General features: G+C 41.5%; 1 protein-coding gene across 2 annotated transcripts; it reads left to right on the plus strand.

Annotated features, from left to right (window-relative positions):
- The first annotated feature begins 993 nt into the window (after positions 1 to 993).
- On the plus strand, positions 994 to 22534 carry TOP3B (DNA topoisomerase III beta). Of its 2 annotated transcripts, XM_063315442.1 has the most exons (19): positions 994 to 1134; positions 1789 to 1834; positions 2664 to 2783; positions 3975 to 4106; positions 4903 to 5009; positions 5384 to 5458; positions 6633 to 6829; positions 6945 to 7101; positions 8603 to 8716; positions 10137 to 10227; positions 11044 to 11198; positions 11588 to 11693; positions 12428 to 12574; positions 13437 to 13610; positions 15817 to 15945; positions 17763 to 17912; positions 18577 to 18677; positions 20268 to 20469; positions 22004 to 22534. In XM_063315442.1, exons 3-19 carry the CDS (start codon positions 2714 to 2716, stop codon positions 22483 to 22485), a joined length of 2589 nt encoding a protein of 862 aa, XP_063171512.1. In that variant the 5' UTR covers positions 994 to 1134; positions 1789 to 1834; positions 2664 to 2713; the 3' UTR covers positions 22486 to 22534. The 2 variants fall into 2 exon arrangements, with proteins under 2 accessions (XP_063171512.1, XP_063171511.1); XM_063315441.1 differs by lacking the exon at positions 1789 to 1834.
- Positions 22535 to 22890: the final 356 nt, after the last annotated feature.

Raw genomic sequence — 22890 nt, forward strand, 5'->3', positions numbered from 1 at the left:
TACAAAACAAGTCAAACAAACAAACAAATGCAAGTCAAATACATAAATACAAGGCAAAATAAAATACTACTCATGGTGATTTGTTTTTAATTTATTTTAAGATTGTTCGCAGCCCAGAGTCCCTTGCTGAGATGGGCAACCATATAAGTGGAATCAATCAATCAGTACAACGCAATACAAAGTCAAATCAATCCAGACAATGTCATACCAGTCAAATAAATAAATATAAGGCAAAATAAAATGAAGCCAGTATAAAACCATATGAATGCCTATGAATAAAGAGTTCTCAGCCCCACTTCTTGTTTAATTGCATACCCCTTCCACACACCCTTTGAGAGGAGAAATAAATAAAAAGCCATGCTCTACAGGATTAAGGAGGAGGAAATGGTGAATCAACAGCTTTAATAAGAGAGAATACTGTCTCCGGATTCATCGCAGCTTGGCGACCACTTCTAGACTACTTGCATGTGATGGGAAAAAAATGAAGCTTTAATTGTGGGTTTTAGTGACTCCATGGTCTGTTTTGAAAGGAACAGTATTAATATGATCTAATTACGGGTAAGAAATTACACCTCCAGCTGTATTTATATCTGAATTGGAGAAACCGGAAACCATCTTTCGTTTCTTCGCCTTTATAGTTCGTTCTATAGATATACTTTCTTACTCTCCTATATTTTTTTACATTGTATTTTAACTATATAAGTTGAAATTGAATAAAGTTTTCATTTAAAAAAAAAAAAAGAGGAAACGGAGTCCCGAAGCAGCCGCCGCCGCCGCCCAGCCGGGCTTGGAACCCTGCGCCGCGCGAAAGGATGCTGCGTCTCCATGGCAACGCGCGCAGGGGACCAGCCGGCAGGAGGGATGCAGGAGGAGAGCATCTCTGGCCGGCCCGGGAAGAGCAGGCGGAGGCGGCGCTGGCTTCGCCTGACCCGGCAGTGGAAGCGCCGGCGAAGGCGGCGGCGGAGGCCACCTCCCCTTCCTTCTGCGCCTAAGCCCGCCCGCTGGGTGAGCTCCTCGGCTCCGCCTTGCCGGCGTGCGTTGAGCAAGCGGAGCAAGCCAGGCGGGGATGCCTCTTGCGGGCTGGGGGGCTCCGAATCCAGCGGGGAGCCGCCTTCCCTTGCACGCCGGAGGAAGGTGAGCGAGCAAGCCTTTGCACCTTCCCACGCCTGGCTGGCTGGCTGGCTTGCCCACAAGACGCGTCCCCGCTGTTGGGGCAGCCCAGGTGGTGGGATGGAACCCCTAAGGGGAGGGAGCGGGGGCTGTTCCTGCAGAATTATATTTTTTTTCTGATCGTTGCTCAGGTTTGATCTCTGGCTTCTGAATCCTTTTTTTAAATTATTATTTATTAGGATTTTTCACTATATAAAATGAAAAGAAGATGAAGGAAAAAAATAGAATGAGAAGGGAAAGAAAAGAAAACAGAATTGGGACTTCCCCCCTCTTTCTATGGAGTAATTGCCATCTTATGCTTTCCCCTTCCTCTTTGACCCTTTTTAATCCCCTGTCTGGTTCCTGAGCCCTAATGGAGGAGAATTGGCTGGGTTGGGGCAGAAAGCTCTCTCTGGGTCAAATTTTATTTTAAAGCAGCATTTTAGCGGGATCAACTCACAAGCAATAAATTTTGTAGGGCTTTCACGTTTTTTGCAGTTTGATGTCTGGCCACCCAATCTCTGACGCGGGAAGGTTTTCCGCTGGTGAAGGTGGGAGTATTGATCAGAGGCTCATGTTTTGCTTTATTGCCATTTTTACCAAAATAATTCCTAACAAGTAACTGACATTTCTTTTCAGCCCCCTTCCTGGACAGACAGAAGAATTCTACATAGACCTTATTTGGGTGGGTAAAAACCCTAAAATAACTCTCGCCGTGCCTATCTTTGTAATTGGAGCCTGGGGAATTCATGCTTTATTAATAGCAAAGCAGAGTTTTTAATCACATGAGTTACTTTGTGCTTTTGTGTAAACTGGATCTGGGACCCATGCACCCGTAATGCTTATTCCAGTGTGAAAATGGCCCCAATACAGGGTGCTTTGTACAATACTTGGGCTAAAGCGTGGTTATGCTATGTTATTGTGATCTCTCTAGAAGATCGCCCCAGGCCAGACTTTGAGGACCATTGACATTGGCAGACAATTACAGCACAGAAGTATGTACCATTTTAGCTCTTCCTGTTTCTTTTTTAGACTTGCATTCTGTCGGTCTGACATTTGATTAAGGGGCTCATTGACATTGTGATCTAAATGTATTTTAACATTTAATTGGAACTTGTAAATTCAAATTTAAAATTCCTTTAAATCATCGGCTCATATTTTAAGGCTAAGGCTAATGTGTATATGTTTATAGAATTGTATCTTGTACTGGTCAGCGACCGTAATAAAATTGAACATATCGGTCTTATGTTCTGCATTATGTGCTTTACTTATATCTTGAACAATTAATTAAAAAAAGAGAGAGAGAAAAAAGAAGTATGTCTTGGAAAGTGTTTATACCTAATAAACATTTGCACACTAAATCTGGTAAATTGTACCAGAAGAGAGTTTTCAAAATGGGTGCTATTAGGCACCGGGCGGGCAGATATCCTGGTCAAACAAATTGAGAAGAGAAACTTAATTTTCCAACTCCCCCCCCTCAAAGTATTCAATAAGAATTGCTTTTTCTTGTCTAGGCTGAAACATTTTCTTCCAGTTTGAAGGCTCCATTCACCATCAGCTGAAAATGAAGATAGTCCTTATGGTAGCCGAGAAACCTTCTCTTGCTCAGTCCATTGCCAAAATCCTTTCAAGAGGTTTGAAGAAATCTATGTTTTTTTTCTCTACCCTTTGTGGTGAAATCATTTGGGTGGTATTTCTGATTGGGCGGGTTTAAATCCATTTTGGCTTTTTTTTTCTTTTTTTCTTTTTTCTTTTGCTAACTTTTCATCCTTAACATTAAAGATGGCTAGATTTTGCTAGCTATTGCAGAGTTTTTTAAAGCTTTTTTGAGTTTTAAATAGGTTGAACTTCTAGAAATTGGCACTTGGTTTTTAAGGTGTAACATTTTTAGCTTATTGCAAATTGTTTTCTTTAACAAACTGTATTCCTTCTTTGCGATTGTTTTAGACTGTTATAAACAGTTTATATTTATCTGCACAGTTATTTCTCAATGATTTGGCATTATTTATCTTGCGGTGGGGTGGGGCTACCACATCTAAAGGGTTGCTAGACTGCAACTTATTATGGATAATTTGAGGTGCTCTCTGGGACAAACAATATTTAAATATTTAGAAGGAACTCAGTAAAGACTGTCATAGATTGCTTGTATCATCAAAAGCAACTCACCTCCAAATTGAAAATAATTTAAGTAAAAGTATAACAACCAGAAGTTATGATAAAGTGCAACCAAAAATATAGCAGTGCTAGTAAAATCAGAAAAATATATATATAGGATAATGAATAAGTGAGTAACATTTGTAGAAACTAAAATATATCCGTAAACTGTAAATATAAAACTTGCTCAATCTTTTAACATATTATTAAATCTAGCCATACAGACCATCTATTGCTCCATCTTCTCAATTTTAGTACAATAAGTTATTTTGATACAGTAATATTTATATAGTATACTTAAATTCTTAATATTCTTTTATGTAAATGCCTTAATAGTAAATGTAAATAAGTGAAAAGAAAAAAATGGATATTCTGTCAATATTAATTACAATTTTGAATGTTAATGTCCCAAGCATTGTAATTATTGGACTTTTCTTCAAAATTAAATATAATGAATATAGAATAAAATGAAAATTTAATAAAATTTAATAACAAGTAATTTACCTTAAGACTGAAACTATTATTGTACAACTAATACCTTGATATATGGTCTTATCTCACTTTTTCATTTTATATGTTTTCTTAAAAGATCTCTTTGACATTGTAACTTGAGAGAAGACTGTAATATCTCTCCTTCCTTTGTATTATTGATGCTTTTTCTGTTGTTGTAGGGAACATGTCCTCCCGCAAAGGGTTGAATGGGGCGTGCTCTGTGCATGAATTCACCGGCCCTTTCATTGGACAAAATGTCCATTTCAAGATGACGTCGGTATGTGGTCATGTGATGACGCTGGATTTTATAGGTACAGCACCCCACCTTGTCCGCTATTTTCTTTCACTCTGCTGTTAGTTGACTTCCCAATAAATTAGCATAAATAAAAGTTCCAAATCTTCACAACAAATAGAATAAATGAGGTTGTAAATTGCAGTTTGTCTTGAAACCAGAACTCTAAAACAAGGTGGCCATCACATAACGCTTAGCCAGGTCTGATAATGATCCAGTAGATGCTTTCACAGCACTTGCTAAACTTGGTTAAGGTTAACTTTAGCTAGCTGTTTTGGTTTCTTGCTATGCTAGGTTAAACCAGCCCCATTTGATTAGTTTATGGTTCAGTGGATTCTGTGAATCCAGAAAGTTGGGTTAACAAAATAAGCAAGTTAAGCAGGTGAGGATGCAGCCACGGTGAGCTGGGTTTCTGAGTCCGATTTGGAGAGAACTGGCTGAGGGTAACCCTGATTGGCTCCTTTCAGATGATACAGAATTACATCAACCAACAGGTTGGAAGAAGGGAAGAGGGAAAAGGTTCATTAGCTGTGCTAACTATACTGTATTTTTTTAAATTTGATTTACTGCAGCTTTGTTAAAGTTTGTAAATCATAGTTTATAGTTTAGTGTTAGAGGTGAGCCAGGCCATTGTGGCTTGCTGTTTTTAAAGTAGAAGGCTCTGCTTTGAATTAACAAACCCCAGGCTTGCCTTGATGACTTCAAGTGCATCATCCTTCTAAACCAGTGTTTCTCTCCCAAACCTGTTTGCTGCCTTTGTGCAAATGTTCGGTTTAAATTCATGCGTTCTGCATTTAATTCTGTTGCCCTTTTAGGAAAATATAACAACTGGGATAAAGTTGACCCAGCAGAACTTTTTAGCAAAGCTCCAACTGAAAAGAAAGAAGTAAATCCAAAACTAAACATGGTGAAATTCTTACAGGTACTTAGCTCTTTGGAGTTTGCTTATAAATGTAAGTATTTATTGATATGACTGGGGGAGCCAGGAGGATCTTTTTAGACAGAGATTTGGTAGCAAGGTTTAAAAGCTGTACACTAAGTGATAATGTGATTGGCTTGGTTTAATGTGTTGTGTGAACCCAACTGATGTGGCTTTGCAGGACATGGTTTATGGCTTAGGGTGGTGGGACAGACCTTTCTTCTTCTGGAAACCCTGGTCAACATTTGCTACTTAGGGCACATCCCATGCAGCTAACCAAACAGGTAGAAATTCTAGAAGATGGAATCTCAGCAGTTTGGCAGGTACCCAACTGGATAGGCCGTTTAACAGTCAATGAATATTTTCTTTAATTTCAGGTGGAAGGGAGAGGTTGTGATTACATTGTTCTGTGGCTGGATTGTGACAAGGAAGGTGAAAATATCTGCTTTGAGGTATGAATCATGATTGAACAGTAACATTTGCCTTGGTTTATGTGAATGTAACCAGGTTGTGCATCCAAAAAGCATGATCAGTTGGACAAAGATTCAACAAGGGATTCAATAAAAGCATACATCTATGGAGGACCCCCTATTCACTAATCAGCTGGAGCTGAAAATATGTTGAGAAAGGAAGGTTTTCATAAATTTTCTGATTGGTGGGTGCCTTCTGAGCCTGCAGAAACTTACTCATAAGCAATGGATATTTTTCATCAGCACGTTTTCAGTTAAATTTCTTGTGACACCTTTTTTTTTCCCCTTCTGGGAACAAAACCTATTTTAAAAATCCTTGATGGTGATGGTGATTATTTTATATAGTATTCTGTTTTATATATGTGGTCTCTAGGAGTCGAAAATGACTTGATGGCACTTAATCAATATTTTGTAGAGCATGTGAATTTCACATCCATTCCCTAGTAATAAACGCATTAGTAACTCCCTCCTGCAGATGGAGAAGCTAAATCTGCAAGATGGACATGTTGAAAGATACTGGAGTGGGGGCAAAAATGAGATTTAAGCCAGGTTTGTAGCTCAGGGTCTTAGACAGTTGGTCAGCTAATAAACATTAATTGTTTAAACAAGAGGAATAGCTTTCCATCTCCAGAATGTCAGCATAGCAGATCAGCCGGTGTATTCCAAAAATGAGTCCACCTTAGAACAAATGGATCATAGTAATGTTAAGAATTCACCCTGGTCATTCCTCTAGAATTGACAGTTTGATGGACAAATGGCAACAGGAGAGACCTACGATTCTCGCTCGTTTTTTTTTTCTTTTCATTTTTCCAAGAATTCTTCCTATAAATCTGTATTTTCCTAGAAACTTTCCCCATTCTTTGAAAGAAGAACGTCTTAACTCCATTGTTTGTTTTTCAAATCACTGAAAAGCAAAGATCTAAACATACGGATGCCGGCCACCTAGAAACGTCTCTTATGCCATCAGAGATGTACCTTAAAAGAAATGAGAGGTGTGATCTTGAGCAGGTTCTCCTAATTGCTGTGGTGTTTGTGAAATAGATGTTCGTAGTGTGTGGGGATCTTGGTCTTTATAGAGTTAGAGTTCTTTTTTTCTTTAGGACTGAGGGCTTTGCTGATGATGCTGTACCTACACATTTTGGTTCCTTGCTTCTAGGTACTAGACGCAACCCTCCCGGTGATGAACAAACCTCGTGGCAGTGAAAAGATGGTCTACAGAGCCAAGTTCAGTTCCATCACTGACACAGATATTTGCAATGCCATGAACCAGTTGGGTGAACCCAACCATAATGAAGCTCTGTCAGTTGACGCACGTCAAGAACTGGATTTGAGAATTGGCTGTGCATTTACAAGGTTTTTCGTCCAGATTTTCTGTCCTGGCATATTTTTCCTCAGCGTTGGTGGAGGACTGGCCTGGCCAGTCCATGCACCTGTTTAATTGCATTGCGTTATCTATTTATTCGTACAGATTTCAGACAAAATACTTCCAGGGGAAGTATGGCAATTTGGACAGCTCGCTGATCTCCTTCGGGCCTTGTCAAACTCCCACGCTGGGATTTTGTGTGGAGCGCCATGATAAAATCCAGTCGTTTAAACCCGAAACCTACTGGGTGTTGCAAGTCAAGGTAACCTGCTCCTGATTCTTCCAGCATCTAATTGTTTGGGGAAATTGTTGAGTAATACCTCCCCACTCCCAAATCACATTTAGCTCAACTTTCAAATCGCAGTCTGAAAACCGCATCGTGTTTCCTTAAGAAAGATTCAAATTAGTGATGAGGTGAGCGCTTAAAAGAAGTCACGGTGCAGCTACTTTGCAAGAAGTGTGGGACTAGATGATCCTTGTTATCCCAACTGCATAATTTTATGTTTTTATAAAAAGGGGTCCTTTAGAAATCACTGCTCTGTTCAAGTAGCATCCATTGTGCATTAGATAAGGTTGACTGGTATCTGCATAAAAGGTAAAATAGTAGTCAAATTATCAGTCTTTAAGTTGGCACAAAGGTTTTTTATTTTATTTTATTTTATTTCATTTCATTTCATTTCATTTCATTTTATTTCATTTTATTTTATTTTATTTATTTTATTTTGTTTTGTTTTGTTATTTATTTTGTTTTGTTTTGTTATTTTATTTTATTTTATTTTGTTGTTTATTTTATTTTATTTTATTTTGTTATTTATTTTATTTTATTTTGTTATTTTATTTTATTATTACTTCTTTGCAATAGACTGGAAAGATGAATAGATAAGCTTGGTTGTTTTGTAGAGATGTGAAAGCTTGATAAGTAAATTGCTTGGGGCTTGAGGTCACTGCAAATGACTTTTTCCCTGAATGTTATTTTTGCAAGAGCTACAAGACAAGAAGGATAATAAGGCTGGGGAAAATAACAACAATAATAGAGACTAGACGTGCAATATATTTGGGTAACTTAAAGAACCAATTTGGTGTACTGTAGTGGTTAAGGCACTGGGCTAGAAACTGGGAGAACTGTGTTGGGTTCCCATTTTGACCATTCCCCCAACATGCCCCAAACAGCATTGCATTCAGTATTCTTCCTTTTTGGATTTCTGCAGCGCAAGCATTTGTGAAGTTTATGAAGTATAAGATAGCCGGTTTGGTTTAGTGGTTAAGGCACCCAGTTAGAAACTGGGAGACGGTGAGTTCTAGTCCTGCCTTAGGCATGAAGCCAGCTGGGTGATCTTGGGCCAGTCCTCTCTCACCCTTAGGAAGAAGCAGGCAGGGGCAAACCACTTCCTAAATAGTTGCCAAGAAAACTTCAGGGACTAGTCCAGGCAATCACCAAGAATCAACAATGACTCAAAGAAACACACACACATAACCTTAAGGGAGAAGATGAGTGAATTCCCTGGTCTTAACTGATCATGAAGCAGAAATATTCTTTCTGTATTTATCTTTCTGATGAATATATACAGTAGATTACTAGTAAATAAAGTACATACTTGGAAACCGATCTTATCACTTGTTCCGGCTTTTCGTGCCATGCTGATCGTGTTAGAATTTTAAAGTTACAGTCCTGGAGTGCCTTTGGTCTTTGGTCTTCTGGAAGACTATATCAGAAGAACTTGAGATACAGTATTTTGTTTTGCTAAATGTTTTCATCTCACCAGGTTATCCCTGAAAAAGACAGTTGTTTGACACTGGAGTGGGACAGAGTGAGGATCTTTGACCGAGAGATTGCTCAGATGTTCCTGAATATAACAAAAATGGCAAAGGAAGCGAAAGTAAGGCTATGTTAGTGTTGTCTGTAAAAGAAGTTGTGTTCCTTTCAATGCTAAATTTGATTTAATCTCCCTTGGGTCATAGTTAGCTTTCATTTTATTGTTTACATTTGGAGCGTTGAAGCACTAAAACTACCTTCTGGCTTCCTGTTCTAAATTCGAGGGAATGAAATTTAAATAACTTTTCCTAGAACTTGATTTATCTGGATAAAATTGTTCTGGTATGCATGTAAACTTGATTTTTTACAAAATTGCACAGCTATTTTAAGACCAAGTCTTAACTTTTAACTTTTCTTGGCTCTGTAGCATATTGAATTGTGTGGATATCCCTTTAAAAAAATGAAATAGCGTAAGATTTCATATTTGAATGTCAAAAGTCTCAGAAAGTTCAACAGGGCCTTGCAAGATTTTGATGTTCTCGAGTGCGATCTCAGCCACGGAGATCTTTATAAAATGCTTTTAAAATGCAGGAAAAAAACTCACAGAACTGTATGGTTATAGCAGAATGTCAAAATCCACTAGCATGAAATATCTTCATCTGGTCTAACTCTCCTACACATCACACTAAGCTTGGGTCACCAGACATCTGGCAAAAGGAGGACCCATTCTCCTTTTCATCCACAAGTCCTCCGTCTGGTGGCATAGCCTTAGAATCAAATATTGTCCCGCTTTTTGAGTGTCTTGTGTTTTTTTTTAATTGAACTATTTTCCCATAGTAGTCATTCAAATGTTTGTCTGTTGTGACCTTGTAAATGGTCTGCTTCTTTCTGATGCTGGAAAAAGTAATTTCATCTATGTGTAGGGCTAAGTACTTTTTTTGCAGTTTTTCTCTGTAATTTTTGTCATGGAGGCGAAGAAAATTAAATGATTAGTGTGTGTAACGGTACGTGGGAAAGACCTTGGGAGACGGGGCGAAGAGATGCTGCCAAGGAAGTGGTCCGATAAGAGAGGGCATAGCCCACAGCTGCATAATGGGAGGAGAAAGCAGCTCAGAAGGGACCCTCCCTAACCTTTCAAACTGTAAAAAGAGATGGGAGATTTATATTTTCAGACTTGCAAGATTCTGTTAATGCAGCTTTACAGTAAAGTAGAATTAGCTCATCTGGTCATGTTTTCTGTCTGGTCTACCTGGTAAGGCTGAAAGTATGTCCTCCTTCCCCCCCCCCCATGGTCATCCTTTCCAATTGTCCATATCCTCCTCTGCATGTTCAGATATCTGGGAACCTACACTCAGCTATAAACCTACTATGGCCAGATTCCCCCCATTGTACTAAACCACCAGGCTTTCTGTTTGTTGTGATGTAAGGCCACGTGTGAACCAACTAAACAGTCCACGTCAAGGAGCTTGTAAGGCCCAAGGCCAACAACTTCTTTCTTGGTAAGTACTTGCTCAGTCTTATTAAGGGACATCCTTTTCTTGCAGGTAGAATCTGTGAGTAAAAAGGAGAAAGTTAAACAACGCCCCCTCGCTCTTAACACCGTGGAAATGTTGCGGGTCGCCAGCGCTGCTTTGGGTAAGTGGGAGGAACCTATGGCCGAATTCCCATCTCCACTTGCACTTTGTGGAAAGTGAAGATCTTTGGTCAAGTCGAATTAGTAATAATCCTTTAAATGGGAGAAGAAGGGATTTATAGACCTCATTCAAAGAATAGGCATGTCTTTCCCTTTCTAAATCTACGGCTAGATTTCTGTCTGCATCCTCAAGAGCCCTGGGGAGAAAGCAAGAATGCCTTATGACATATTTCTCAACCTTGGCAACTTGATGATGTGTGGATTTCAACTCCCAGAATTCCCTAGTCAGCATGCTGGCTGGGGAATTCTGGGAGTTGAAGTCCACCAGTGCTGGCTGGGGAATTCTGGGAGTTGAAGTCCACCAGTGCTGGCTGGGGAATTCTGGGAGTTGAAGTCCACCAGTGCTGGCTGGGAAATTCTGGGAGTTGAAGTCCACCAATGCTAGCTGGGAAATTCTTCACGTTGCCAAGGTGGAGAAACATTGCCTTATGGAATGGAATGGCTTGCCTGTGCATTCTCCTGCGAATTATTTATCTCTTTATGTATTTAGTCTATGTATATAGCCACCCATCTCAGCAAACAACTCTGGGCGGCAAACAATGCTCAAAATGAAAGTTAAAACAATTGCAATCGTAGCTCCCAAAATTAAACTACAGAGCAACCGAGAAAAATACAGCAATCACTAAGCTTAGCAGGAGATGGGTTCCTTCAACACTTGGGGCCAATGGCCTTGGCAGAAAGCCAGGGTTTTAGGGCCTTACCAGAAAAGTCCAGGAAGGTCACGGCCAACCTGATTGTCCAAACCTGTTTATTTCCAGGAATGGGACCTCAGCATGCGATGCAGATAGCTGAACGGCTGTATACCCAGGGTTACATCAGCTACCCTCGCACAGAAACAACCCATTATCCCGAAAACTTTGATTTGAAAGGGCCTTTGCGTCAACAAGCTAATAATCCTCACTGGGCTGAAACAGTAAGTGTTTGAAATTAATCTTGTGGGCAACAGACGCTTGCGAATCGATGCAGACCTAAATCCACACAAACGTAGGATGGGCCTAATTGATATAGGAAGAGCCCTGGGATTAAGAACAGAGCTGATTTTGCAGGTTCTTGTGCTCATACAGCAGTGTTTCTCAACCTTGGCAACTTTAAGATGTGTGGCTGGCTGGGGGATTCTGGGAGTTGAAGTCCACACATCTTAAAGTTGCCAAGGTTGAGAAACACTGTAATACAGCAGAACTCTTGGGGTGAAATACAGCTAGCTTTAGTCTGCTCCAATCCCCTTTCAATCTGGCCAGACGTGAGAGCTGGATCTGTGGCCCTTGGCTCATGCATTTTCTCTCTCTCTGGTTTTCTCCCAAGGTCAAAACTTTATTATTGGAAGGTATTAACAGACCAAGGAAAGGCCACGATGCTGGAGATCACCCCCCAATTACGCCAATGAGAGCTGCCTCCGAAGCAGAACTAGGTGACTGGGTATTCATTTTGGTAAAACGCTCCAGAAACATTATGGGCATTTCAGCCTTCTAAGATTAAGACAGGTTAAGATTAAGATTCTGTTGATGTAGCTTTACAATAAAGTAGACTTAGCTCACCTGTTGTGTTTCCTTCTGGTCTACCTAGTAAGGCTGACAGTACAATTCTCCCCCTGTCCCCTTTACAACCCGAGAAACTAGGGACGGTCTCTTCTGAGCCTCTTGCTCCACCTGCTATCCAGCTGGGGGCTAAGCTGTCTCTTATCTGGCGGTTCTCTTGACCCAGTCTCCCAAGGTCTTTCCCACATACCTTTACATCACCCTCTCCTTCAGACTCATCCTCCCCCATCTCCTTTGCAGCCTGAGAAACTAGGGAGGGTCCCTTCTGAGCCTCTTGCCCCACCCATTATCTAGCTGAGGGCTAAGCCAATTCTTATCTGACCATTCCTTAGGCAGTGTCTCTGGGCCCTGTCTCCCAAGGTCTTTCCCACATACCGTTACATCACCCTCCCCTTCAGACTCATCACCCCGTCTCCTTTACAGCCCGAGAAACTAGGGAAGGTCCCTTCTGAGCCTCTTGCCCTGTCCACTATCCAGCTGTGGGCTAAGCTGCCTCTTATCTGACCATTCTCTAGGCAGCGTCTCTGGGCCCAGTCTCCCAAAGTCTTTCCCACATACCCTTACACTGACCTATCTCAAAGTTCTGACCACATCTATGTATTTCCAGGGGGTGATGGATGGAGGCTATATGAATACATTACAAGGCATTTCATCGCCACTATTAGTGCTGACTGCAGATACCTCCAAACGACCATTGTGTGCACCGTCGCATCGGAACGTTTCACCTGCATAGGAAAGACGGTTCTTTCTCCGGGTAAGAAGGAAGTAGGATATGGCCTGCCACCTTCTTTCTAGCATTCCAGCTGGGAGAAATCGTCCATCTACTGATGTTTGGAGGATTATTGCTAAACCTAAAAGGGTTCAGAAAATGTGTGAGATTGCATTTCCTTCTCATAAGTGCCAGGATTTGGGCAAAAGGAGCTTTCAGAAGGATGTTATGTTGTGACATGCGATATCCTATCAATAGCCACATTTTGTGGCCTGAAAACTCAACAGGGAGGAATTTTGGGGGTGCCTTTTGGCCCCTAAAATTCTCAGCTTGTTTGCAAGTATATATGTTGCAGTGGATTTGCTACAGGTAGTCCTCACTTAGCGACCACAATTGAGACCAGAATTTTGGTTGCTAAGCAAAGTGGTCATTAAATGAATCTGACCTGATTTTACAGTCTTTTTTGCAGTGGTCATTAAGTGAATCACTGTGGGCATTAAGTGAATCATGCGGTTCCCCATTGATTTTGCTTGCCAGAAACCAGCAGAGAAGGTCAAAAATGGCGATCGTGTGGCCATGAGACACTGCCACAGTCATAAATGCAAACCGGTTGCCAAGCGTCCAAATCGTGATCATGTGACTGCAGGCACGCTGCAATGATTGTAAGTGTGAGGACCGGTCATAAGTTGGTTTTTCCAGCACCGTTGTAATTCCGAACCATCACTAAATGAATGGTGGTTAAGCGAGGACTACCTGTACTGTCTTCCTCTGGGTGAGTTTCTCAGTCTAGCCCTTGATGGTCTCCTACCAAGGTCCTAACCATAACTCACCTTACTTAGCTCTTTGCAAAGATTACCTCAGATTCATTCAGTTTTATCACTTGCTTTTTTAAAAAAATTCACTACAGGGTTTACCGAGATTATGCCCTGGCAAAATATTCCATTAGAAGAGAGCCTCCCCAGCTGTGACAGAGGGGACCTCTTCCCTGTGAGTGAGGTGAAGCTCTTGGAGAAGCAAACCAGCCCCCCCGATTATTTGACGGAAGCTGAACTCATCACTCTGATGGAGAAACATGGGATAGGTAAGGATTTCACTTTCTGGTGGCACATTTAGCACAAGGTGGTGGAAAGGGAACCCTCATCTTTCTTTGGACAAATTCCATATTACTCATGTTTCTTCCAAGGTTTCTAAGGTTTTGGGGGCTGATGATGGTAAGGGTGGCTTGGAAGGAGCCTGTATGGATGTGAATGAGTGTGAGAGAAATAGCATAGTTTTCCCATTACAGGTAGACCACAATAGGGACCAGAAAATTGGTTGCTAAGTGGTACGGTCGTTAAGTGAGTCACCACATGACTGGACCTGATTTTACAACCATTTTTACAATAGTTGTTAAGCGAATCCAGCTTCCCCAATGGACTTCTTTGCCAGAAACTGGCAAAAAGTTGCAAATCACGATCATGACCGCAGGGGTGGTGCAACGGTTTGCGATGGTCGTAAGTGCGAGTACAGGTCGTAAAGCACTTTTTCCAAGGCCGTCGTAACTTTGGACAGTTGTTAAATGAACAGTCATTAAGCGAGGACTACCTGTAATTCATTTATTGCGGTCATTAATTCATGGTGCGGCCAAGTTCTGGCTTCCAGAATCTCTTAAAAGGATCATCAGAAGTTTTGAAGGGCAAACAAAACCACAGAGAGTGAAGGAATCAGGTCCAACTCAAGAATTTGCTTTTAGGATCAAATCTGAATTTCTACTTTTTGTAGACATATATCCTTTCAGATGATCTGTAAGAGAGTAGAGACCTGGTAGCCCTCCAGATGCTGCTGAATACATGTTCTGTCCTTCACAGCTGGCCATGTTGATGAAGGTGTCTGGGAGTTGTAGTCTGGCCACCTCCTGAGGGCCACACCCTCAACTGCTTTCTTCATCACCAACCTCATTTAGAAAGCGAAGGTAGTTATTGCCAATGTGTGGGAAACTGGAAATTCTTGATAATCAACTGCAGATCACTCAGGGATCTATCTGTCCAGTGGAGCACCCTGTCTCTTACTGTAATGAACAGCAACTGTCTGTTTTCATGCAAAACCAAAACTGAGGGACACCACCTTGCTTTTGATGGAGCTGATGTTTCAACCAGAGTCAAGGGTATCTTCTGTCCATCTGGATTCCAGATTTCAACTTATTTCACTCTGTTTCCCTGCTGTTCAAGATATAAAGAACAGAACTTATGGTTCTGTTCTTTGCAGATGTACAAAAATCCATGGCAAATTTCAGCATTTTTGTAAGTCCAGCTCCTTTTAGCACACTCGTTAGAAACTCTGTGCTTAAAGGCGATGGCTTGACAGAGTATCTTCTGCTCAAGTTTCCATATACAAGTCTTAACACTTCTAGAGAAATCATTTTGGGGAAGCTAAACCAGGGGTTCTTAATTTTCTTGTGCCCTGGATGCTCTGAAAGTCTGGTGAAACCTACAGACCCCTTCTTAGAGAAATGCATTTAAAATTAGTGTTTTTTAAACTTTAGAAGGTGTGGACTTCAACTCCCAGAATTCCCCATCCAGCCAGCAGCCAGCCAGAATTCTGGGAGCTGAAGTTCACACATCTTAACGTTGCCAAGTTTGAAAAACACTGATTTAAATGCATAAAATAAAATAGACAGACAAAGATTGTATCCCAAAGGAAACCAGTTATGCTTCAATACAGCATATCTGCTTCTTATTAATCTATTTCATCAATAATAAGACAATATATGAATTTTAAAAATAGGCAAATTAAAATTAAGGATTTCTGGAGTCTAAAGGCCGTAAGTTATTTTGTTGCCTACATTCATTATTGAATGAGAAGCTGAATTTAAAGGTTAATGAAAATAAAGTTGTAATATTTTTCCTGTCTAAGTTCCTAGACCTCCTGGAATCTATCCATAGACCCGCCCCCCCCGCCCCCCAGTTAAGAACCTCCACTCAAGACCTACTGGGGAATTTAATCTATTTAACTTGGCAGGGAGCTTTATTTAGAACTGCACTATTTTTCAGGAGCATTATTTAGAACTGCACTATGCGCTAAACATCTGCGTTTCTCTCTCCTCTGTTGGAAGCTCATGCCTGCCATGAGCATATCCAACCAGCCTGCTTGGCCTCAGTCTGCCCCATCTGTAAAACAGGCATAACGATGCAGCTTCCAGACTCGTTTTTCCAGATGCAGCTTCCAGACTCATTTTTCAGATCATAGGTGAAATCCTTGGAACACTGTGAAGGACTGGATCGAAGAATGAATGCTGTATTTATTATTAGGGACGGATGCCAGCATTCCTGTCCATATCAACAACATCTGCCAACGCAACTATGTCACAGTGGAAGGGGGCCGCAGACTGAAACCTACCAACCTGGGCATTGTTTTGGTGCACGGCTACTACAAAATAGGTAATGTGGCATTTTGCGGTAGGAGAGGACAGTGCTAGGGAAATTGAAGGAGCACCTGTGGCCTGGGGCCAGATTATTTGAGGGACCCTCTATCTCCCATGGTTTTGCCCATCTCATAATGTCAGGCAGAATGGAGTTGTCCTTTGGGTCCCCTGAATTAAACAGTGCCATCTATCGGAACCCAGGAAACGTGCCTTCTCCATCATGGCATCTGCCTTCTGGAACGATATCCCCCCAGAGATGTGGGTAGCTCCACCCTGATGATGTTCTAGAAGTCTTTCAAAACTTGGATGTTCTCCCAAGACTTGGCGTTCTGTTGGTGGTGGATTTGGTTTTTCTTTTATTATATAGGGTCCAGATGTCCAGATGCTTCAGATTTCTCTCTTGATTGTTTTTTTCAGTTTTGTACACTGAAGTATAAGCTGCCCAGGGTCATTGTGGAGACCAATGGTGTCTAAACCTGATCCATATATAAATAAAACTGCCCTACTGGATGCCCTTGCAGAAATTTAACCAAAGATACCAACAGATAGATCTATATGACCAATGGGTGTGATGTGTGATGCTGAAACGTGGCTGAATATGGACGCAGAAAATCTCTTTTGATGTGGGAAAGACCTTGGGAGATGGGGCAAAGAGACGCTGCCTAGGGAATGGTCAGATAAGAGAAGGCTTAGCCCGCAGCTGGATAGTGGGTGGGGCAAGAGGCTCAGGAGGGACCTTCCCTAGTTTCTTGGGCTGTAAAGGAGACGGGGGTGATGAGTCTGAAGGGGAGGGTGATGTAACGGTATGTGGGAAAGACCTTGGGAGACAGGGCCCAGAGACACTGCCTAAGGAATGGTCAGATAAGAAAGGGCTTAGCCCGCAGCTGGATAGTGGGTGGGGCAAGAGGCTCAGGAGGGACCTTCCCTAGTTATGAGGGTCTTTTGTGACCCCCATGGAGAAATTCATCTATTTTCCCTGGCAACAGCAGAGAATTGGTTTGCCCAGTCCTGCCTTCTGGGATATTTTGGTGGCCTCTCATCCATATCTCGACCAGGTCCAATCCTGTTTAGCTTTCTGAGATCAGCCACCATCAGCTCAGTGCTCAAGGATGTGAAATGCATGTCGTATGAAACCATGCTTTAACCATGGTTTCTTGAGGAAAGCACAGTTGGCTGAGTTCACCCATTGGAAGTCCTAAACACTGGTTGAGGACTAAGAGGGCTGGACAACAAGCTAAGCAGAAATGAAACAAACTAACCATAATGGATTTGGAGCATTATGGGAATCCAGTCATTGGTATAATCCATCTCAGTCCATGCCATAAGGTTAATTTTGTAGGGGAAAAAGAGAGGAAGGCATGCTGTGTGCATTGCCATGAATTCCTGAATGAATTTGGGATATAAATTGAATAAATAAGAAATATCCTACATAAAACATAGTGAAACCAACAAGCTTCATCTAGACCAGTGTTTCTCAAACTTCGCATCTTTAAGATGGGTGGACTTCAATTCCCAGAATTCCCCAGCCAGCAGGCTCTAAAATGTGTGGACTTCAACTCCCAGAATTCCTCAGCCAGCAGGCTTTAAGATGTGTGGACTTCAACTCCCAGAATTCCCCAGCCAGCGTGTTCTAAGAGGTGTGGACTTCAGCTCCCAGAATTCCCCAGCCAGCATGGGGCTGGAAGTTGAAGTCCACCCATCTTAAAGTTGCCAAGGTTGAGAAATGCTAATCTAGGCATTTTGCGCAAATCCTGGATGTTTCTCCTGGAGTGAGCTCCTTGCACATATTCCAAACGATAACCTGTCTTGGTGTGGCTTTTCCCGCCTTTTTAGATGCTGAACTTGTGCTCCCCACCATCCGCAGCGCCGTGGAGAAGCAGCTCAACCTCATTGCTCAGGGGAAGGCAAACTATCATCAGGTGCTGGAGCATACTTTGGACATCTTCAAAAGGAAGTTCCACTACTTTGTGGATTCAATTGCTGGTGCGTCCCAACAACTCCCCTGGCTCTAACGCGCTCGCATTTTAGAATTTGCAGCCCAACTTGCTTGCATTTTGGCTCTAACTCTAGCTTGCTCGCGTTTTAGAATTTGAGACTTTGCAATTAAAAAAAAAAAGATCAATAACACGGATGAGTCAGGGATTATATTGCTGTGTATGTAATTATACATATGTCGTCTATTCTTTCCCCCTTTTTTCCTTTGTTTGGCCTTTCCTGTTGCTTTTTGCTGAATAAAAATAGAAATTATTTTTAAAAAAAGAATTTGCAGTCATAACATGGTAGACCGGGGTCAAATATTCATCCACTGAATCGTACCCTTGCCCCTTAGCAATTATCTACCAGCTTAGTAGTTTGTTATCTCTGATTGTAAGAAAAGGTCATGCCAGGTTATACAGGAGAGAGAGGATAAAATATAAATACATTTATAAGTGCTGTAAAGAAGAATGGAAGCCCGCCCGCCCTTCCTCCCTCCCTTTTCTATTTACTATCACTTTTCTCTTTCTTTTCTTTTCTTTCTTTTTTCTTTACATTTGCATTTTTACTTTGCAAAAAACTTCTTTAATAAAAATTGATTTATAAAGAAAGAAAGGGTTATGCAGGTGTGCACTTTCAAAGCTGACTTTTTTGTCCCACCTGCCCCCCCCAGGTATGGATGAATTAATGGAAGTGTCTTTTTCACCTCTGGCTGCCACAGGAAAGCCTCTCTCCCGATGTGGCAAATGTCATCGTTTTATGAAATATATCCAGGTAAAGAAAATCTGGAAGTTAAGCCAACATAAGGGAAGAGATCTGTGATGTCATAATTTTTTTTCCAATGATTGCATGCATTTGTTTATGTATTTATACACAGATTCCTTTTACTTTTTAAAATATATTGTTATTAATTAGATTTATTATAGCTGTCCCACTTTACGTCTGTAAACGCTTAAAGTGCCCTTGAGCATGGACAAAATTATAATGGACTGGTTTTATATAAAGGTAGTCCTCACTTAACAACCATTCGTTTAGTGACAGTTTGGACTTACAACAATGCTAAAAAAACATGACTGGTTCTCTCACTTGCAATTGTTTCAGTGTCCCAGCAGTCACGTGATCACAATCTGGGCACTTGGCAACCAGTTCACATTTATGACTGTCGCAGTGTCCTAAAGGTCACATGATCACCATTTTCGACCTTTCCAGCTGGCTTTTGGCAAGCAAAATCAGTGGGGAACTGTGTGATTCACTTAGCGACCACATGGTTTGCTTAACACCCATGGTGGTTTGCTTAATGACCTCCACAAAAACAGTCGTAAAATCAGGTCAGGTTTGCTTAATGACTGCTTTGCTTGGCAACCAAAATTCTGTTCCCAGTTGTGGTTGTTAAGGGAGGACTACCTGTCTGGTAACTGCAGCAAGGCTATTTTATGTACAAAGATGGAAGAATACAGAAACACCCATAATGGAGGAATGGATTGTGACGATGGCAGAGTCTGCAGAAATGGCTGGATTGACTTGTTTGATTAAGGAGGGAACTGCAATTACTTTTATAAAAGACTGAAAACCCTTTATGGACTTTTTCTGAAAATGGATAAAAATGAACTGGTAATTTCAGGATTTATTGATTAAAAAGGTTTTTTTATGGGAAGAAGGGAACTATGATATGGAATTTGGGAGGGTGGAGATGGTACTGACTACATTTGAAACTGCTGCAAAGAGGATCAGAAGTCACTTTTTTAGAAATCTTCCTTTTTCTTTCTGTTATCTTTCACTTTTTCTTTTACTCTTTTATATTTTCTTTCTTTTCCTACTTTTTCTTTTGCGTTTCTGTTGTTTTTAAAATCAGTGTAAAATCATCTTGTAATGAAAATTACTTTTATAAAAAAAAAAGCATGGACAAAATAATACGAAATAATAATATTCAATATTAATATTCAATATAATATTGAATATTAATAATATAAGAACAAGAGTATTAAAATATAAGAGCACAGCATTACAGATGGTAAATTGGAAAAATAAGGAGAGGTACAAAAAAAAAAGGAAAAATAGGAAGAGTCAATTCTGCTGCAGATCAAACGAGGCTGGATTTGATTTTCCAAAATGCAGATTTTTGAGTGAGTCGGGGAGAAGAAAAAAAGCGTGACTGATTTGTTGCATTGCTATCCCAGCTTCCATAATAATACAAAGACAGTCCCTGCTATCTGGCACAACTTGGAAGGACAAAGGAACAGTAAAGGCACAGATCTTTCCTGTTGTGTTATTCCTCTTGTGATGGGAATTGGCTTCCCTGGAGGTCACGCAAGGACCAACTTTCTTAAAGGTTCTGTGATCAGTTCTTTGCTTGTTCTTTTTCAGGCCAAACCAAGTCGTCTCCATTGCTCACACTGTGATGAGACCTACAGCCTTCCCCAGAATGGGACAATCAAACTCTACAAAGAGTTGCGATGCCCCCTGGATGATTTTGAGTTGGTGTTGTGGTCTTCTGGATCAAGGGGCAAGAGTTACCCGCTGTGCCCTTATTGTTATAATAATCCCCCTTTTAGGGACATGAAGAAAGGTGAGGCTTGGGATAGGGCAGGGTTTCTCCGGCAGGGTTCTGTGGCACCCAAGGGTTCTGCGAGAGGTCCCTAGGGGTTCCCTGTGAGATCATGAGTTATTTAGGGGTTCCCTGGGAGATCACAATTTATTTAAAAAAATATTTCATATTCAGGCAACTTCACACTGAAGAGGTAAGTTTCATTCTTTATTTTCAGTTTAAGAACACTGTTAGTGCATATATACAGGCTTACACAAAAAACAAATATAATAATTTTGTAACTTCTGGCCTGTATTTGAGTTTGAATGGGCACAGAGTCAAAAGGTTGAGAAAGGCTGTTATAGGGAGGTATAAACAGGGCTGTGTTTCTCAAACTTGGCGACTTTAAGATGGGTGGATTTCAACTCCCAGAATTCCCCAGCCAGCATGCTGGCTGGGGAATTCTGGGAGTTGAAGTCCATGCATCTTAAAGTCGCCAAGTTTGAGAAACACTGATATAGTGGTTGGTACCTTCTAGAACTGATTTCCTTCTGCCTTATTATAAGCATGCAATGACTCCAGGGGGCATCCTTGAATCATTTTTGGGACTCTTAAGACTGCTGGTGACCAGATGCTGATTTGAATTGAATTTGCACTTGTTCCAAGGCCTGGCGTGGCTCAAGTAGATTTTGTTGCAGCAGTGAGCAGCAATTCCTCCAATTAATTTCTTTGCTCTTTAATTTCCTCTAAGTGCTGAAAGGCCTTCAAGGGAAGGAAGTGGACCCTGCAAAATTGTTGTATTGTTAGGATGGATTGCACTATCCTGCAGATTATGTTTTTATGGTTTTTAATGGCTTTTCGTTGTTGTTTTGTCACTGTTTCTAACTGGGTGAGCTGTCCAGAGTCACGTACGTGCACAGTGACCATATTTTCCTGGAAAAAAAAATGAAGGACAAACCTGAACGAGGACGATAAGGATGAAACGATTTAATGGTTTATGTTTATAACGTGGCTTTGCAAAGGATGATTCAAGAGCAAAACCAAGAAAAGCTTTACAGAAATGCGTAGTCCACTAAAAATACCTAAAATCAAACGGTGTATGTAAATTGATTTTGAAAAGGCCATTCAGTTTCCATATTTTTCCCATGAATGAGAAAGACTGGGTGTTAAAAGCAGTACTGTTGGTACGGTAAAAGCGAAATGACCCATATACAGGGCAAAACTGAGTTGCAAAATAAATAAATCTAAAGGACAGCTTTCAGAAATAAAGGAGGCCTTTATAATAAAGGATGGATGGTCACTGTACACCTGTGAGATGGGCAGTCAACCAAAAATTAATTAATTAATTAATTAATGATCCAGAGTCTTAAGTATGCAGAGCTGGTAGTTTGCATACTTTTTGTAGTGACAAAATTAGGAAAAGTCGATTATTAGTTTATTGGATTTCATCCCATCTGTTCAGCACTGATGAAAAGCACTGGTCATTTTTCACTCTGGTACCGAAGTGACAAAAATAGGAACGGTTCTGTTTTTTTGCCAAAGGATGAATCTTGTTGCTTTCCCTCCCCGTCGTCAGGAATGGGTTGCAACGAATGCACCCACCCCACGTGCCAACATTCGCTGAACCTGCTTGGAATCGGCCAGTGCGTGGAATGCGAAAGCGGCGTGCTGGTGCTGGACCCCATCTCCGGGCCCAAGTGGAAGATGGCGTGCAACAAATGCAACGTGGTTGTGCACTTCTTCGAAAATGCCCACAAGGTCCGCGTGTCGGCCGAGACCTGCGAATCCTGCGACGCCGCACTGGTGGACGTGGATTTTAACAAAGCGAAGTCGCCTCTCCCCGGCGGTGAGACCCAGCACTCCGGCTGCGTGTTCTGCGACCCCGTCTTCCAGGACCTGGTGGAACTGAAGCATGCTGCCATGAAACATCCCATGCACCGTGGCGGGCAGGGGAAGAGGCAGGGCCGGGGAAGAGGCAAGGGACGACGGCTGGGGGGGAGGCAGCCGCTGAAGAAGCCGAAGGACAAAATGGCGGCCCTCGCGGCTTATTTTGTATGATCGCCTTTGTGCAGAAAGCGTTTCGTAATAAAATCTCAAAGAAACCTTCTTTTGGTTAGTGCCCTTGGCATTATTGAATCCTAAATGCTGATGGGAGAGAATGTGTCAGCCTTCCCAGGTAGACCAGACAGGAAACACGATCAGATGAGCTAATTCTACTTTATTGTAAGGCTAGTCTGAAGGTACAAATTTCCCGCCATCTCCTTTACAGCCCGAGAAATTAGGGAGGGTCCCTTCTGAGCCTCTTGCCCTGTCCACTATCTAGCTGCGGGCTAAGCCCTTTCTTATCTGACCATTCCTTAGGCAGTGTCTCTGGGCCCTGTCTCCCAAGGTCTTTCCCACATACCGTTACATCACCCTCCCCTTCAGACTCATCACCCCCATCTCCTTTACAGCCCAAGAAAC

Source organism: Candoia aspera, chromosome 15 (assembly GCF_035149785.1).
Source record: "Candoia aspera isolate rCanAsp1 chromosome 15, rCanAsp1.hap2, whole genome shotgun sequence".
NCBI lineage: Eukaryota > Metazoa > Chordata > Lepidosauria > Squamata > Boidae > Candoia > Candoia aspera.

Coding starts and splice junctions, on each gene's coding strand:
- TOP3B (XM_063315442.1), top strand. CDS start 2,714: ATGAAGATAGTCCTTATGGTAGCCGAGAAACCTTCTCTTGCTCAGTCC. Junction 5,010..5,383: donor ACATGGTGAAATTCTTACAG/GTACTTAGCTCT, acceptor CTTTAATTTCAG/GTGGAAGGGAGAGGTTGTGA. Junction 11,199..11,587: donor ATCCTCACTGGGCTGAAACA/GTAAGTGTTTGA, acceptor TTTTCTCCCAAG/GTCAAAACTTTATTATTGGA.